Source organism: Crocodylus siamensis, chromosome 10, assembly GCF_052110815.1.
Source record: "Crocodylus siamensis isolate JL-2025a chromosome 10, ASM5211081v1, whole genome shotgun sequence".
NCBI classification, from domain to species: Eukaryota; Metazoa; Chordata; order Crocodylia; family Crocodylidae; genus Crocodylus; species Crocodylus siamensis.
In genome coordinates, this window is record NC_143404.1 from 50,358,704 (window position 1) to 50,376,322 (window position 17,619).

The window sequence follows — 17,619 nt, forward strand, 5'->3', positions numbered from 1 at the left end:
AGATGTAACCAGCTAATACGGCACCACAGTTTTATGACATTTGTTTTAATTTTGCACTGAAAACATTTTCCTTTCTGGCCTGTTACTGTAACTGCTGGTGTATATCATCTCTGGGCAACAGAATTTTGTTTTGTAAAATGATTTCTTTAGGTACTAAGTGGCTTCAGCTGCATATGTAGTTACATACAATGCACATGCTCAAAGGACAGGTTAAGGACATTCTCTACTACACAAAGGAGGATGAACTATTATTCCATACTTGTATTCCTATAGATGACAGCTTTCTTTTGGGGATATTCTCCACCTTAGGCTCTTCACTAGTCAGAGTCCCTTTGTCACTTTTCAAAGTTGCATTTTTCTGGGGTAACTCTGGAGTGTCTCTGGCTGGAGTTACGACACTGCCTCTGGTCACGCTGGGTGTTCTGGTGCTGTCTAAGCTGTCTGAAGAATTGCTCAGTCCTGACTGGCTGTTGACCTCACTCTTGTGGTCCTGGCTATCCAGATAGGTGTCCTGGGCTGATTCAGTGCTGCTCTGCACCGTGACAGCGATAAACGGCTTTGAGGTGGTCCGAGGTGGAACTGGGGGAGGAGTCTTTTTATATGCCACTAAGCATGACGAACCTGCAACAGTGGAGGTGGAAAGGAAGAGGAAAGAGGAATTGGAGAGAAAGTGACAGAGATACAGTAAGAAAGAAAGAAAAAGCAGGTTAGTTACAATATTCAAGTAAGGCCTCCAAGTAGAAATTTGAGGAAGAGATGCAGAAACACCAGTACATAGCCAGCAGCTTGTAACAAGTGACCCACACTAAAGCATGTGAAGCAAGGGAAAACCCAGTATTATCCTGCAATGAAAGTCAAGAGAAACATCATGAAATGCGAGAGGTTGGAAGGTAGAGAAAGAATAGAGACTATCCTCTCAAGAACTATAAGATTATTTCACAGAGACAGGCCAGACACTGGGGAACTTGATTTAAACTGTATGTTTTAGTGTCTTGGTAGAGTCACAAGTATGTCTTGGTTCTTTGTTCTTATCAGTTGACAAATTTGTCTCTCAGGCCCAGGCTGGCGTTTGTTCCTACAAAAAGGGAAAGAATCCATAAGGACTCCATCACACAACTCACACCAGGTTACAGTTATGAAGTGTTGTGAAGAAACAGAAGTGGATTTTTTTTTGAGAGAGATATTTATGCACCTCCTGAGCTAGCACCTTTGGAAAAAAAAAAAAAAAAAAAAATCTTACTAGGTGTCTAAGCACCTTGGACCATCTTGCCTGGAATGCTTCGTACATGTGCGAGACATAAATTTGGACACCCAAGCTAGGTATAGACATTCAAAAAGCCAGAGATTGAATCAAAAAGTTATGCAGCTTTCTGTAAGCAGCATAGTTTAGATCAGTAGCAAACAGAACACATTTGACCCTTAAAAATACCACAGCCCAGTTTGCTTGGCAAAGGTAGAATAACTGCTAGCAGTTAGAGGGGTCCTGCTGCTCCGGAGAAGCTTCAGGTGCGGGTACACTCAAAATGGTGCTGGCACAGCTGAAGAGCTGCCAAAGCTGGTAGAACAGACAAGGCCTGGAACATGGAAAGTACAAGCAGCCTCAGTTTCATCAGAGCACTGTTAGGACTCTCCCATAGGTTTTAATATGCATCAAAAAGCCACTCTGTCTTCAATAAGCTGATAAAACATTAGCCAAGGCCTGCCAGCTCTTGAGCAGGACTAGGCCCAGGTGATAGCCGCCTTCATAACAGCAGACATGAGTGTTCACCAAGAAATTCAGCAGCAAAATTCCACAACCTACCAGGGACTGAATGTATGGCAACCTAAACTACACTACCCTTACAAGAATGTTCTAGGCACCTATGCAGTAAATCTAGCTTGCTACTTTTGCAAATCAAAAGGTAACTGCATCTTTCAGCCACTGCGTTAGGTCAGCCCAAGTGCTGGCTGGCATGGACAGATAGCCACAAAGCAGCAATATCCAGGGCAGTAACCAGCATAAAATCAAGTACCAGTTACAATTATTTTTCTGCAGAGCAGTGGCCCCTCAAAATGGGCCAATGGGCCTTGCTGTCAGGGCAGGGTTCAGCTGCCTGCCAAAAGAAAACCTAAGTGTTTTGCTTCTTTACGAGATGTTAGACCTCTCACCCAGCCCATACCACAATCTTGCTAGGACTCCAGTTCTGCCAGCCAGGCATTGAGGGCACCCATACCCACAGCCTCCCCTGTGACAGCAGAACCCTTTGCTTTGCTGAACAGATGCGAGAAGACACTGCTGCAGGCCAGGGCTGACAAGGGCTGGGGTGTGCACACCCTGGTAGCTTGACAGTTAGGGCTGTCACCAGAGCTGAGAAGTATAGACATGGTCTTTGCTGGAAGCAGGGCATGTTACAAGTTATATTCTTCAGCCATCTCCTTTACCATTTTAGACCTTCCTATAGAGGTCTGTGGTATCTGACCAGGTCTGTTGTAGAAGGGTGTCAATTTTGCTATACTAGCAAAAATCCTGTCCTTTGTCTACTCTGCAGAGCAGGGGTCGGGGGCTTTGCCCCCGCCCCCACAAGGGCTGGGCTGGAATAACTGGGTTTCAATCCAATGTGGGCCAGGTAGCTTCAGTGGTGGGAAGCCTTCCCCATGCCATGCTGAGCCAGGCAGATGGGAGCTGTACCTGCCTCACTGCTGCTTCTCCCAGTTCTATACCCTTTGGCACCAACACAGGTGCAGCTTCCAGTGTGTGGAGTTAGGCTCAGATGACATACTTGCAAATTATGCCTGTGCAGCTGCCCCTTCTCCCTGCCCCTCTCCCCTCACCCCAGCTGTTATGACAGGGGTGGGCAAAAAACATGGCTTGCAGGCTGGATGTGGCCTACCAGGTCATTCTGTTCAGCCCGCAGCGCCCCTAAAAAAAAAAAAAAAAAAAAAAAAAAAAAAAAAATAGGAAATTAATATACATCTGCCCTTGGCTGCCTGTAACGTGGCCCTTGATGGCTTGCTAAAGCTCAGTAAGTGGCCCTCCATCCGTAATAATTGCCCGCTCCTGTGCTATGGGCACAACTGGAAGCTGCTGGGCCTCAGTACAGCTCCCCACAGGCTGGGGCTGGGGAGGAAGTTTTTGGAGAAGCAGCAACAGCACAGGTGTAGCTTGCAGCTCCCTTGGCCCCAGCATAAAAATCAGACCAGAGCCAGGAGGGCAGGGAGAAGTAGCAGCTGGAAACTGCCCAGCCCTGGTGCAGGCATAGATAAAGCCCTGCACCTGGAGGAATACTAGCTCACAGTACTGCCCCACCATGCCAAAAATCATGAAACAAGCTCTTAACAAAAAAAAACAAAAACAAAAAACCAAGAGACAGTCATGTAAATAATGAGATACCATTTTTGAAGTGTATGCGCGCGTGGGGGGGGGTGGTGGTGGTGAGGGTTGGAGCATGGGAAGGAAGGGTCCCGGCATACCCTGACAGGATGTGGGGTACTGTGGGTCAGGAGTCAGAGGTGGCAGCAGCAGGGTTGGGAGGAGAGGGGGCCTGTGGCTTGGGAGTGAGGGACACACAGACACCACCCAGCTGGTAAATGGAGGGGGAGGGGCAGGGGCAAGGGAAGATTGAGGCCCCCCACAGTGAAGGAGGGACAGGTCCCCACAGTTGTGCCTGCCCCCCCCCCAATGCCTGGGAGTATGCACGTGTTCCCCATGGGGTTGAGGTGGGCTGCTTGCCACTGGCTCAGGTTCTGTGCCCTGCTGCCTTTGCCCCAGGAACTCAGCCGCAGGATGCCAATGTGCCTCCTACTGCCAGGCGGGCAGAGGATGCACCATGCGGCCAGACTGCCCAGTGGGCAGAAGTGGTGTTGCATGGCTGAGCTCATGGGGCGAAGACAGCAGGACACACAGCCCCAAGCCTATAGCAGGCAGCCTACCTCTGGGGATGCAGGGAGCCACACCTCTGGACAATCTGCCCTAGCCCTGGGGTCCCATTCACCCCGACCTACTGACTCCTTCCCTCACTGTGGGGGCCTCGATCTCAAGCTCAACCCTTCCCTTCCACAGACTTACCAGCTGGGAAAATCCGGAGATTTGAGGGTTTGATCAGGAGATCACGAGTTAGTTGTTTTAACTTAGAAATCCTGAGTTTCACAATGGTTGTGCGACAGTTATTACTGATATTGACAAAATGCTCCTAGCATAGATGTGGCTAAAGCAGCAGTGATGTGCTCGTACCGATACAGAAATACGTTCCTCCCCGAGCAAGACGAGCTTCATTGTTAAAAGCACCGCTTCGCTGGTATAACTACATCTATGATGTAACAGCAGCCTGTAAAGGCATGAAGTCCATAATGTAGATACATACTCAAAGTGCTTTTCTTGAGCAATAGCGATGCTGGCAATCACACTCTTACAAAGTTGCATTGTAATTGGGATCTTTTTTTTTTATATATACACACAACTTAAAAAAAGTCAAAAAAGTGATAGCTGTTATTGGACTGTACTGGGAAAGAGAAATTATGGGCACGAATCAACCTGAGGAAGGGCACTATGCCCAAAAGCTTGTCTGAGATCTCTACCAGCTATACAGTTTCTTCAGTAAAAGATAAAATCACCACAAAATCCTTGTCTCATACATTTACTGGACCATCATGCCTATAACACCCCAACCCTACTTAAAAAAAAGAAAAAAAGGAGTGGCACCTCAGAATACCACTAAACTAATAAGAGTTTCTAGTACAATCTGGTCTGTCTGGGACAAGCAGAAGTGACATGCCTGATTTCTCTACTCCACTTAGCATTAGTTACCATCTCCCTTACCAAATACCTGATTTCCTCCCATGCAGACTTTATTTTCCTGTTGGCAGATGAGACCTGGCACTTAAGTGTTACCTTTAAAAGGGGATGACTTCAATTTACATGAAGTCATCTGCTGTCACAACAATGAGGTCCTATGACACACCCTATATTACAGCAGCACTACAAGGGGAAGTAGTTAGTGTTTTACTGCTGTGCGGGAAGAGTGTTTACAAGCACAGATCAGGTTTCCTGGCTGTTTAAACCTACTGTGCTGTATTGTGATTGGAATAATAAATCAATTACTAGCCTACTGATCCTAATCATTACTGGGAGGCAAAAACAAGAGGGCAGTGGAGTTTTGCCAAACCAGTCACTATTTATGTACTAAACAGGAACATGCAGGAGAGGAGGAAACCTCCACTGAAAAACAAATTTTGCCTGCCTAGATCAATAAGCCCAAACAGTAGACCCAGTGTTCTAGCTCCAGCAGGCCATTATGAGGACACTGTTTGTGATGCCACAAAGTTACAATTTCCTCCCCTTCTTGCTCCCAGTGATCAAAGGGATCTATTTGGATGGGCTCAAGGACAGTGGACACAGATTTTACTACTTACTCTACAGACTCCTCTCCCTTGGGAGAACACCACCCATGGTATTATTAGCATTCTTAAATGCCTTGGGTAAAACTAGAGAAGAATCCTGTGAATTTACAGCCAATGAACATGAAGGGACTTCAAACAAGTTAGAGTCAGGGACAAGTGAAGATGTTCAGAACAGCACAATGAGAGTTACTCCCACTAACATTCTCTGCAGGACCAAGGAGGCAGGACAGGGACAACAACCCATGTCTACAAAAAGCCACTTGTAAAGTAAATACATGCAGATCCTGGTCTCTCTGCTGGCATCTCCCCCTTCTTCAAGTTAAACAGCTGCAAATACATTTCAGAACTCGTAGGCTAAGCAACTTGGACACATCAGACAGCACTTCTGAAAGTTAACTAACTTCACCAGCAGTAAGCGGGGGAAGGGAGGAGAGGGAGGGAGAGGAATGCAAGCTTCAAACGACATCCCATGCCAACTGCTTAATGGACTGTCCTAGAAAGGGCAGCTCAATGCTGATCAAAGGAGAATGCCAGTGGAGGCCCCACCCCATTGCCGATAGTCTTCTTCCCTCTACAGAAACGCACCTGTTTTCATACTCCTCACTGCCAAGCAGCTTGCTCTTGCAGCTTCTCAAGTTGGGAAGAAGTCCCAACTAGATGTAAGATGCTTGCCTGTTTGTTAATCATGCCCCAGCCCCTGCCCATTGTTTCTACAAGCATAAAATGGGAAGGAAAAAGGACTTGCCATTCTTGACCAAGCTTAGATTTGTTACCATCACCAGCTGGAGTCTCACACAAGGGAAAAGGGACAAATTAAGGTTTCCTTGAGAAAGTCTCTCTACCATGATAAAGAGAATGGAGTTTATTTTGGTTATAAGCATTTTGGGCAAGACCCTCTCAATCTTTCACTGAGTACAGTCAATAGTACCATGCCCGTCAGAAGGGGGCCTCCAAGTGCTGCTGCAACACAAATACTGCATTTAAAACTGCAAGAATGGACTTTCAGAGGGAGAAGACTTAACACTATGGACAGTGCAAAACGCTGGAAACTCATTTCTGTTAGTCAGCGAGCTGCTTGGTTTAAAGATGAGTGCAAGGCAGAGTCGGGACTCATGACATTTGAACAGTTTTTCAGCTTTCTCCACTGCCAGCAGAATTTGCTATCAACTAAATGGTCAAAAGGCAGAGCATGAGAATGATGAATAGAGTCTGTGATCAGATGGAAAAAAAAACATTTCTACAGCAAGAATTTCTGGTTTAGTAGTAGCTGACTCTTTCCATCATTGAAATTATGTTTTCCTCTTATCCAAGCAGGTTATTAAAATTCCTAGCTGTACTGTGGTTAATTGATTTCCCCCCCCTTCGGTTCTCTTTGCAGAGCTATTTTTGGAATGCTACATATTTAGAAGTTGGCGTCCTCTATACCGAATTATCTGCAACTTCCAGCCAGCCTGTCAACCCCAGTTTTGGCCAGTATCTCCTGGCTCTGTCAGCCAGATTTTTGTTTTAGCCTTCAAGGCTCAGATAACTGACTAATGCCCAATCTTTACAATTTCCTCATTTCCTACTGGACAGCAGGCTAAATTAGCTCTCGTGAACAAGAGTGGAGGACACTAAGAAAACATGCTATCCCCCACTGATTAGAGAAGTCCTTTGTTCATAACTCATTTCCACCACTTGCCTGCAGGCTACCACTGCTGGAAAGCAGCACTGCCAAGGATTAAAGGACAGTATGCTACATGTTTAACAGTCTCAATTGTGGTAAAGAATGTGACCAATACCATATGAAATACTGCCTTTCTGTTGCCATTGCTGAAGCCAGTTCAGTCCTTGCAGAATCCTCTCTCATTTCTGGGTGACCAAGACAATTCAAAGTCAGATGAGCTTTTGCTATTTCATTCACTTTAAGGAGAATCTGGGTACTGTAGCTTGAAAGGTAATGCTTTTTTCCAGGAATATAATGGTCGTGTTCCAATTATCTCCGTCTCCATCCTGCTGTAAACACCCCTTTTTACCAAGTAAATATGAAATAAAATCTAATTTCCTGGCACCCAGAACAGCTTATTCTAGAATCTTAATTCCTATTACTAGACAATTACGATTTAAATATCTGTACTATATCTTCCAGCAAACTATATGTTGGGTCTTGGCTACCACATCCACTTTTCAAGATCCCTTTCCCATGGCCTTTAGAAAAACCATAGAACGAGGCTCTAGAACAGGGCTGGGCAATGTGTTTGGGCAGAAACACCTGCAACCTTGACTTGCAAGATGTTGGTGTGCTGCAGGAGAGCTGCAAGGGGCCCGGATCCTTGTTGTGGCAATGCAGCCCCAGCCTCTTTCCCACCGTCTGCCCTGAGGTACACAGGCCAAGCAAAATGCTTTGTGCCACACTGGCAAGCATGCTGGGGGTTGCCAGCTCTAGGGCACCCTCCCAAGTGCTTAAAGAAAAACATTAAGAGTCGCATATTTTTTTAAAAATGAAGTGAGATTAGCCATGTTCTGATCCGAGTCTGACCTTTGCTTTTCATGTACAAGTCCAAATGCTTTAAGACTGCAGATATTAACAAAAAAGGCCCCAAAAAGCAGTGTTTTACTTTAAACTCTACGGACCCCTGTACTGAGCCCAGCATTTGCCCAGAAAGGGCATTGCATTAGTTGGACCTGGCTTTCTGAACATCTGTATAGATAAGGCAATTTAGTGGGGCTTTTTTGATGCTTTTATCCAATAGCCGATTGAATCAGTTATTAGATAAAAGTGCCAAAAAAGCCCTGCTGAAGCACCCGATATAGACAGATGCTGTGGAGCAACACACTAATTCTTCTGGTAAAGCGTGTCCCCTCTTTTCTTTTAAAGTTTGCAAGCAACCTAATGTTCTAGGTTATAAGATTTCATTTGAAAAAAATCTAAAGCAAAAGTGATTTCCAATTCAAACTGCTTTAAATATTCTGACTATGTCCTACCTTAGATTGAAAGTATTTCCAACCCTTAAAAAGTAGTGGAAATGAACTTAACACCATGAATGGCAATGTCTAACTGAAGCACGCACACACTGATCTTCAAAAGTTGAGAGGTAAAGTATCACAGATGGGAGGGAGAGAAAGGAACAGTCACTACTTTTTACAGTATTAAAATAAATAAATAAATAAATAAATAAAAATGAACCCAAGTGTGGGAAAGGGGATGAACCACTGCCCCTCTGCCCTGTTAGCAGTTTGATTTCACTCTGTACCCTTTCAAATGCAAAAGAGGTTTAAGCACTTTGCCTACTATGTGATCACAAACTGTACTCATAAAAACACATCACTGAAATAAAGCAAGCTCCATCAGTTGAGCATGGCAATAAACTGGTGCAGCTCAAGAAAGAGTAAGTAGAGGAATTATTGGTTAAGCCAACATAAATCTTCACTTCAAGTGCCATATTCAAAGGTCTAATCCAAGCAAAGCGAGGAGCCTCTTTACAAGGCCAAAAATCAGCAGGACATCTGAAAAAAAAAAAAAAAAATATCTCTATTTTGCAACTGGTGTAATTAGTGCAAAACTGTAAGCATTCTCAAAATGTATTCTTCCTCTTGCTTGCTACTGCTAATAAAAAAAAAGAGTTAGGAAAACATGGTGGAAGGGGAAATTATACACCCATTTTGGTTCCATAAGAACAGATTCAAAGAGCCTGTTTACGGAGATATTCTAAAATGTCTCATATGCAGTGCCTTGTGTGCAGGAGAACTTTGCAAAAAGCAGCAGACATCCAGTCTCTCAGATTTACCAGGAGGAAGATGCAGAAACTTGGAAGTGATTTACTTAAGACCACAGACCTAGCAAGTCAGCAGCAAAGCTGAGAAAAAACAGCCAGATATAACTTCAACTGCATTTTACTTTTGGGGTCTAATTTTCATACACATTTCTATTGTGTGGAATGAGTGATTTGCATTCAGTTTCCATAGAAGCAAAACAAGTCTTTGTAACAACTGGCCCTGCAGAGCAGCTCAGAAGCATCTAACCAGACTCCCTGAAGTGGTTCTCAGACTTTACTTGCTACAACTAGTTGCTTCCTTCTAATCACATGCAGATGAATCACAGATCTGGCCTCACCTGCAAGTCAAGTTACAGAGTGTACCCTCCATAGGGCTTACTAACAATCAACCTCATGTGTGCACTCTTTTTTTGGCTCCACAGTGGAAGCCTGTGAGTCTAGCATCTCTACTGTACTGAAAACAAGAGATCTGCCCAGGATCTTATGGCTTCCATCATAAAATGCACTTTAGACACCCCTTTGCCACTTGTTTTACTTTTGTGGAAAGTTATATTTAAAAATTGCTACTTTTCCCATTCACAACTGTTCTATTTTTTATTTTATTTTTGCTCCTTCATGATTTCAACAGTTTAGGTCTAGGGATGGAGACAAGACCAATATTGACCATTTTAAAATTCAGATGCTTCAAATTTTAACAGGGGTATAGGTTGTAGCTGTGTTGGTTTAAGAGCATAGGAAGACAAGGTTCTTTGGGCAAATCTGATACCTTATTATTGGTCTAAATTATAAATTAAATTATAAATAAATTAGTTGGTCTAATTAAAAAGATATCAGATTTACCCAAAGAATCTTGTTAAAATTTGACAGACAAGCAGTTTCATAACCCATATTCTATTCCAGCCCTTTGTTGTCCTGTGACTCATGGATACCTGATGGTGCATCAACCTTGTTCAACACTGAGAAATGTAAAGTGCTCCACCTGGGGATGAACCACCCCCACCACACCTCCAAACTGACCAGCACCACAAACAAAAGGAACTGGGGGGTAATAAGACCACAGTATAAATATGAGCCAGCAAAGCAACACTGTTGCCAGCAGGGCAAATAATACTCTGGCATGCACCGATTGATGCATCTCCAGCAAAACCAAGGAAGTGATTCTTCCACTCGTACTCGGTTTTGGTGAGACCCCCAACTGGAGTACTGTGTCCAGTTCTGCGTGTTGCACTTTAACAAGGATGTGATAAAACTGGGGAGTCCAGAGGAGGGCCACCCATATGATTAGAGACTTGCACGGCAAGCCATATGACGAAAGGCTGAGGGACTTGGGACTTTTCAGCCTGAAAAAGAGAAGGCTAAGAGGGAATTTGGTAGCAGCTTACTGCTACATTAGGGGTGTACATCAAGGGCTCGGTGAACAACTGTTCACCAGGGCATCCTTGGGGAAACCAGAAGCAATAGTCACAAGCTCCTGGAAGACTGTTTCAGACGCAACATTAGGAAGAACTTCTTTGCAGTCCAGACTGTGCAATAAAAGCTCCTTTGAGAGGTGGTGCAATCACCTACTCTGGAAGTCTTGAAGAAGAGACTGGGCAGTCAGGTCACCTGACCCCAGCTCTTTCCTGCCTAGTGCAGGGGACTGGGCCCGATGATGATCTTCGAGGTCCCTTCCAGCCTTAGAAGCTATGATTTTATGAAAACCTCAGGATATAAATGGCTCTGGCAATCCCAGATCATAGACTACTGTAGGGGATTAACCACTTGGCAGGAGTGCGCACAGAACCAGCAACTCAGCCATACAAAACTGAAGCAGTCAAAACAAGATCACTGCCTTCCCAGCCACGCAAGAGCTGGAGTGCATATCTGCCTTCTTTCTCCCCCATATCCATCCAACTCCAAGGAAACAAACAAACAAACAAAACAGCTCATGTTGCCAGCAGATGCAAACAAGATATGGAGCTGGCATGATCCCCTTTTTATATAGGCAAAACAGACTGTTCCCTTTCAAGACTAGCTAAGATCAAAAGATGAAATATTAAGTCACTCTAGACAGTGACTCCCTATTAGCCCCAACAACATGACAATACAAAAAAGGGAAGGATTTTTCTGGATGATAACTTTTATTGGACCAACTGCATGGTTGAGATATTTAAAAGCTTGTCTAAATTTATAACTTGGAAAAAAATGCATGGCCATCAAAATCTTGTCCAAGTTTATCTCAAGCATGCAGTTGGTCCACTAAAAACACCACTCACAAAAATCTGGTCTCCTATTTCCTGGACCATGATGACAACATCAAATTACCCAGTTCACTTACAAGCTGCTCTATGCTTGTCTGATGAAGTGAGCTCAAGTTCATAAGATGAGAGGGAGAAAATAAGTTTTTGTGTAGTTAGTCTATCAATTGCATCTGTACCCTCCCTTCTAAAACATGAATCTTCAGTTAAGTAAGCTTCCCATTATCATTGTAATGTTGGAGTAAACATACAGAGGAGAATGGCCTCCTGATCACCTTTGCCCATATGCTTGTAAATGGAAGGGCAGCTTCTGAACAACTCTAAACGCACTTGTTAGTAACTAGACAGGACACTCAAAGTTCATTCCTTCAACTCCGTTTATTCATTTTGCTGAATTAAACTCCTGGAGAGTAGCTCCTTCTACCTTAACAAGATCAACAACCTTATCCCATCTTCAGAACAGAAGTGCATTAGAAAGGGAGGGGCCCAACAGCAGATAAGTAACAATCTCTCTTCTTAGACAGCTGCACAGTGGGGTTAGTTTCCTTTGGGAACACCCACAATAATTACACCAGCCAATAGAGTCTCGACCTGTATCGTCTCCCTGTTGCTAGGGGCTGTATCGGATTTCTAACAGCCAACTCTTATTTCAGGTACCTTGCTTTTCTCTACAAACAGCAGTTTCCAAACTGACAGACTGCACACCAATTTAAAATAGTACAGGTTTCCCTTGCTTTGTTGTACATGCATTCCTGGAAAATGGTGCATAACTTGAATTCACATAAAGGGAACCCACTTTACAAATGTAACAAATAGGGATATGTTCCAAAACTTTGACTGTACTGATCCCCAGACTTATTTCTGCCACTTTTACAAGACAAGTTTGGTACTCTCCAACAGCAGAAAGTACACACAAGCACGGGGCACTACTATAATGGGGGTGGCAGCTACAGAAACATGTGTCACAGACACTGAGCAAGGAGCACAGATCCACACAGACTATATTTTGGTGCTTGTCACTCCCACAATGCACCACACAAAGCAGTTGACTGCAGGTTTCCACCACACAGATCACATAAAAGTGAATTTACCTTCTCAGATAACAAATTTTTGGTATAAAAAGAGGGTCATCATATAAAAGTTAATTCATACATACAGAACCCACATAAAGCGAGGGAAGCCTGTACAATTTCAGGTACCACCAGAAAAAAATTTTCAATTCAACCTTAAGTACCACCAGCAATTTTGTGTCATACAAAGCCAATATAACAAATCCTTTAACATGTACCACCGCATACTACTGGTATACCACAGAGTGGGAACTGCTGCTCTACAAAGAGCCAAACAACATTTTCCTCAGTTTCAAGTGACAGAAAAACAAGACTGGTTGCTATACTACCTAGATCCCCAGGAAGTATGTGAACCAAGGTAAGGTTTTGCTATCTTCTAAAGTCAGTCCCTCTTCATTGACACTAAATACCGCAAACTTTGCGGCCTTCTTCCTGACTTTAATAGCTAGCACTTCTCATAAAATGAAGAATACATCCTTCTTAAGAGCTGTAATATGCAATCAAACTCTTGGTTTTTCAGCTGGGCAACTGCTTGCTGTCCCATAAGCTAATCTTGTTAAGAGACAACACATGGATCATACTGATCTTCCATTGGTTTGGCAAAGCTTGGCATCCAGCCTCTGAGAATCAGATTAGAAAGTTAATACAAGATTCCCCACCCCCAGCTTGTGAGCAAATCTTAGTGAATTTAAGCAATACAACAGCCATCTGCTACTGCACTTGGTCATCTGTCACATACTGTCTAAATCCTAGACTGGGATTTCTGGGAGTGAGGCCTGTCCTTGCTCCTTGTTTTTACAGGGTCTAGTGCAATGCGTTCAATTTCTATTTGGGTCTCTGGGCACTGCTTTAAGAAATAGTGGGCAAACAGCTTTACACACTCCCCCCACCCCCAGTCTAGTTTTTGACCACCTTAACTTAATGATGCACTTAAATAAACAGCACTGCCAAAGTAAGGGGTTTGTAACACCAACAAATTAAATACACCCCTGAAGATCTAGAAAAAATAGTTTCCTGGGACAGTAAGTACTTCTTTCAGAAAGCAAATACAGCTTTAATCTAGGACACTTTACAAGGTACTGTACAGAAACATAACCACCCCTTTCTCCTACAAAAGTCTGAAACTGAAATGCCTCCAGGGTTGATCACAACAACATTAGCATAACAGCACCCAAGCGGGATAGGTCAGGAACTACAGTATTTAAGCAAAACCAAGGGTTGGAGGTCAATGTCCATAGGCCTAGAGACTTATAAGGAGAAACACCACCCAGCCTCTCTTAGCAACAGGGAACACAGAGTCCTCTAAATACAAACAACTTGACAGGCTTTCCAGCATACCCAAGTGCCTTAGCTTCTCAGGGAGGTTCCTAATTGGGAATGGAAGTTTAGGTGTATTTGGCAGACATGTTATTATAAATGCTTTTACCAAAGACTTGCTTTGTGGCATTTACTGATGCTTCTCCTCTATGTTCCTTACAAAGACTGCAACTCTATAAAATCATGGTCCCTGCCCTGATAATTTCTGGGTAATAATTAACAGTTTAAACTTTAATCACTTTTAATAACTGAAAGCTACCCACAAAGGCCAAGGATTTAAAAGAATGAAGTGTCAGGTTAAACCACCAAAGAAACCTCCCAGTGACCAGGCAACTCCTGTGCTGCTGGGATTCATACCCCTGTGGTCATCTCCAGAGAGCCCCACTGCAAAAACGGCAGGGTTAACAAGCACCTTGATTGTATGTAGCATCTCAGGGATAAGACTGAAGAAAACTTGTGGCAAGTTGGCAGTTTCTTCCCACCCAGTCTGTTTCTCTCCACTCTCCAGAGTGAAGTGGGTTTCAATAGAGACTTTAAATTGGAGCAACAAAAGCCAACTCCACCAGCTACCCCAAAGATGTATTATTGTCACTGAATTAACACTGCTGGCAATTAAATTATTTCAGTTCTTAAGTGAGAGAGAGCACGAGCAAGTCAAATTTGCACTAGTTACTTTGTTTTGTGAAATATTTAGGTGGCTCTTTGGAAATACTATTAATTCCTTCCTGAAACTCCCCCACCCCCCACAGTCAAAAGAGTAAAATTTAGACTAGTAGAGCCAAGAGACACTGAAACCATAATTAAGAGGGAGTCTAGCTCAATTACCCCCAGACCTACCTGATCACACTCAAAGCCATCACACCATCTAGGGCTAGAGTCAGTAAGGACTTGTATGAACAGGCTTCAAAAGAGTTCCCCTATACATATGGGGTAGCTGGGGAGGTTTCAAAACAAGATATCCTACCTATAAACAGAATACTTTAAAACTATGGTCAATAAATGGACCAGACTTACAGTAATGACCAAAACAAACGTTAGTGTACTGCTTAGCCCACAGCAGGCTTTCCAAAAACAGAGAGTTTGCAGCACCATGAAGAGTTTGACTTGCTCCTAAAGCCGAACTGAGACTTGCCAACAATTTAAGAATTTGCTTTTAAGGGATGAAGGGAGTGAAAAGCAAACAAAAGGGAAGGTTGGGGGACAAAAGAGGATGATACAGTCCTCTAAAAGCAGCAGCATTGACATGACAGAATTAATTCTCCCATTCAAAGGCCAGGCACATTTGTTTACTACAAGGCTTCTGCTTTACAGACATCAAGGCCTCCCCTTTTACAGATACAATCAGTGAATCTTTTCAGTCAGAGCAGCCAGAAGCTGGCTCTGTCCCACCCATGAGTCACCATGGGCTCAAAAGAAGGAAGCAACTCATTCTGCATCCTTGCTCTCAAGTCAGCCAAAGGGACTGAGGTCTAAATACAGACACTCATAGGGAACTATTTATTCGATTTGTATACCACCCTCCCAACAAGGGCTCAGAATCTATTAAGATAACTTTGACTGTAAATGCAAATAAAGGCAATTACAAAAAATAGGAGTCACATGGGTGCCTTGCCTCTGCTTTTTTGGGGCATTTTTCTGTTGCAGCCCCATCAACTCCAACCATAAATCAGCCAAGATGAAACCCAGGACCCTCCTGGCTACATCTGTACAGGGAGCACTTTGCCATTATAGCTATGGCCATAGAGTCTACCAGTAAGATGCCGTCTGCATGAAGGCAGATCGTATTAGCAGACTGCCACATACCCTCCTGCCCTTTCTCCAAGAAGTGAACTATAATGGCAAAGGGGTTGGTATAACTGGATCAAAACTGAGGCTTCAGTGGACACAGCTGCAAAGAAAGAGATACTACCACCCTGAAAGACACAGCTGTGTCTGTCATCAGGTTTATAGCAGATGTAGACTACAGCAGTCATTGCTGCTACCAGCTAAAAGACTTGCCACTTAGAGACTGGTACCAGCCAATAAAGGAGGGAGGCAAAAGGACAAGCTGAGCATGTGACAAGGGCTCAAAGAGCATTGCCAGCAGAGACTAGCAAGAGCACATCTGTGCATCATGACCAGTGCCCAATTTACTTCTGGAAGCACCAATGGGAAAATTTGAAAGTTGGCATTGGGGTGACCAAGATTTGGCTATTATAAAGCTTTGCACTGCACAAACCAGTCCTCAAATGAGACCATATTAACTTTACTAACCATCACTTTCCTTCCAATATACATCCTAGCACTGTAAAAAACAAATGTTTGTTTCACTAGGAGTTTTGGTTGTAGAGCCCTGTACATCCCCTTTCAGCTGTTTTTTTCCCCCCTTAGGCACAAACCAGGAATCTGTCAGTACCAGAAAGCCCTATTTAGCTCCAAATCATATGAGGGAGCTCTGTCCTCGTTGCTAGCACCAGTAGAATTACAATAGGAGAATCAGTATGAACTGGCTGCCAGCATTTTGCTGCCCCATCATCAGCTGTGGTTAGAGCAGTGTCAAAAGGACATTGGAGGCCCATCCATCCTAGCACTGTCTCTGTGGAACCCAGGCTTTTGTTTAAAATTTAGCTTTCACAACCAAAAGGACTAGCAAGTAACTGTGCAACTGTGAACCAAGTAAGAACAACTGCAGCACCACATTCTTAACTTTGCAGGCAGCTGTCCCAAGGAAGAACAGAGTGACATTAACAGCACTTGGCAGTTTCACTGTTGCTCTCCAGAAGGGTCTTGCTTCTTTCTCCAGCTATTAGGCAAGTGGTAATTTTCAGCATACAAGGCAGGATAGCTTAAGGCAGGCATGACTCCCACCTTGAAACCAGCCAACCAATCCACCCCCCAAAATGCTTTGTTGTATGGACTTATGCACCTAGTGGAAATTTCTTCCTCATCTTAACCAGTTCCCGACAATGTGGAACCAAAACACTCAAGAGACTTTACCTAGTAGCAGAACTGAGACACATGCTTGATAATCATAATGCATTTAATCTCCCAAGTGCTTGACAAAGCTGGACCATTAATTATTCATATCCCATTTCCTCTTACTCCCAATTAATTGGTTCAAGCATATCCTGCAGTGGTAAGTTCCACAAGTTAACGGCGCACTACAGGGAACTGCATTTCTTTTGTTTTCTATTTGCCACCACTTAATTTTATTCATGCCCTCTTGTTCTTGGATTGTGGAATGGCACAAATAGCTCTCACCTAGCTTCCACTTTACTTCTGGCTAGCTCTTTGAATGGGGATTACTTAAATTATACAAGATAGATAAAGAGTCTGAATGAACAAGGGTGTTCATACAGCAAGGCTGTAGCCATGCTGGTCTAAAGTCACAGGCAGACAAGGTTCTTTGGGTGAATTTGGTATCTTTTATTAGATGAACTTAAATAGTTAAAAAAAGGTTTACCAAGCTTTTGGGTTTAAAAATCCTTTGTCAGGCTGAGGAAGTCTCTGCAGTTGGCGTGTGCGCTCTTCCTGGATGGAATGAATAGTAAAGAAGCCAGAGGCTGGGCTGGTGTGCATGCAAGACAGGCAGTCAGTGAAGATGTAAACTGAGGAGTCAGTGGGCGAGAGACAGGTTGGGTGGGGGTGGGGCAGAAGGGGGATGAATGTAGCAGTTAAATAGCAGAGAGGTACCTGGGGAGTCAGATGTCAGGCAGGTTATAGTGCGTCATAAATCCAATGTCTATATTTAGTCCATGATTTTTTGTATACAGGAGGGAGGTCGATGAAGTGAAGTTCGTAGGCTCCTCTCTGAAGTGTTTTGTAAATTTCCTTTGAGGATTAGAATTGAGAGCTTGGAAAGAGAGAGTGGAAAAACCACTCTTC

The 17,619-nt window shown here is 43.7% G+C and overlaps 1 protein-coding gene across 6 annotated transcripts in view; it reads right to left on the reverse strand.

The window, feature by feature from the left end:
* Window positions 1-17,619, reverse strand: part of DLGAP4 (DLG associated protein 4) — a 359,708-nt gene that overhangs the window by 12,390 nt on the left and 329,699 nt on the right. For 4 of the 6 annotated variants that reach the window (XM_090064375.1, XM_090064374.1, XM_090064373.1 and 1 more), the window contains one exon: window positions 260-621. The exons of 1 other annotated variant lie outside the window; for it this stretch is intronic. In XM_090064375.1, coding sequence (XP_089920501.1) covers window positions 260-621 — 362 coding nt within the window. Of the gene's footprint in view, window positions 1-259; window positions 622-17,619 lie in introns of those variants that run through there. One more of the 6 variants, XM_090064378.1, reaches the window with a different exon arrangement.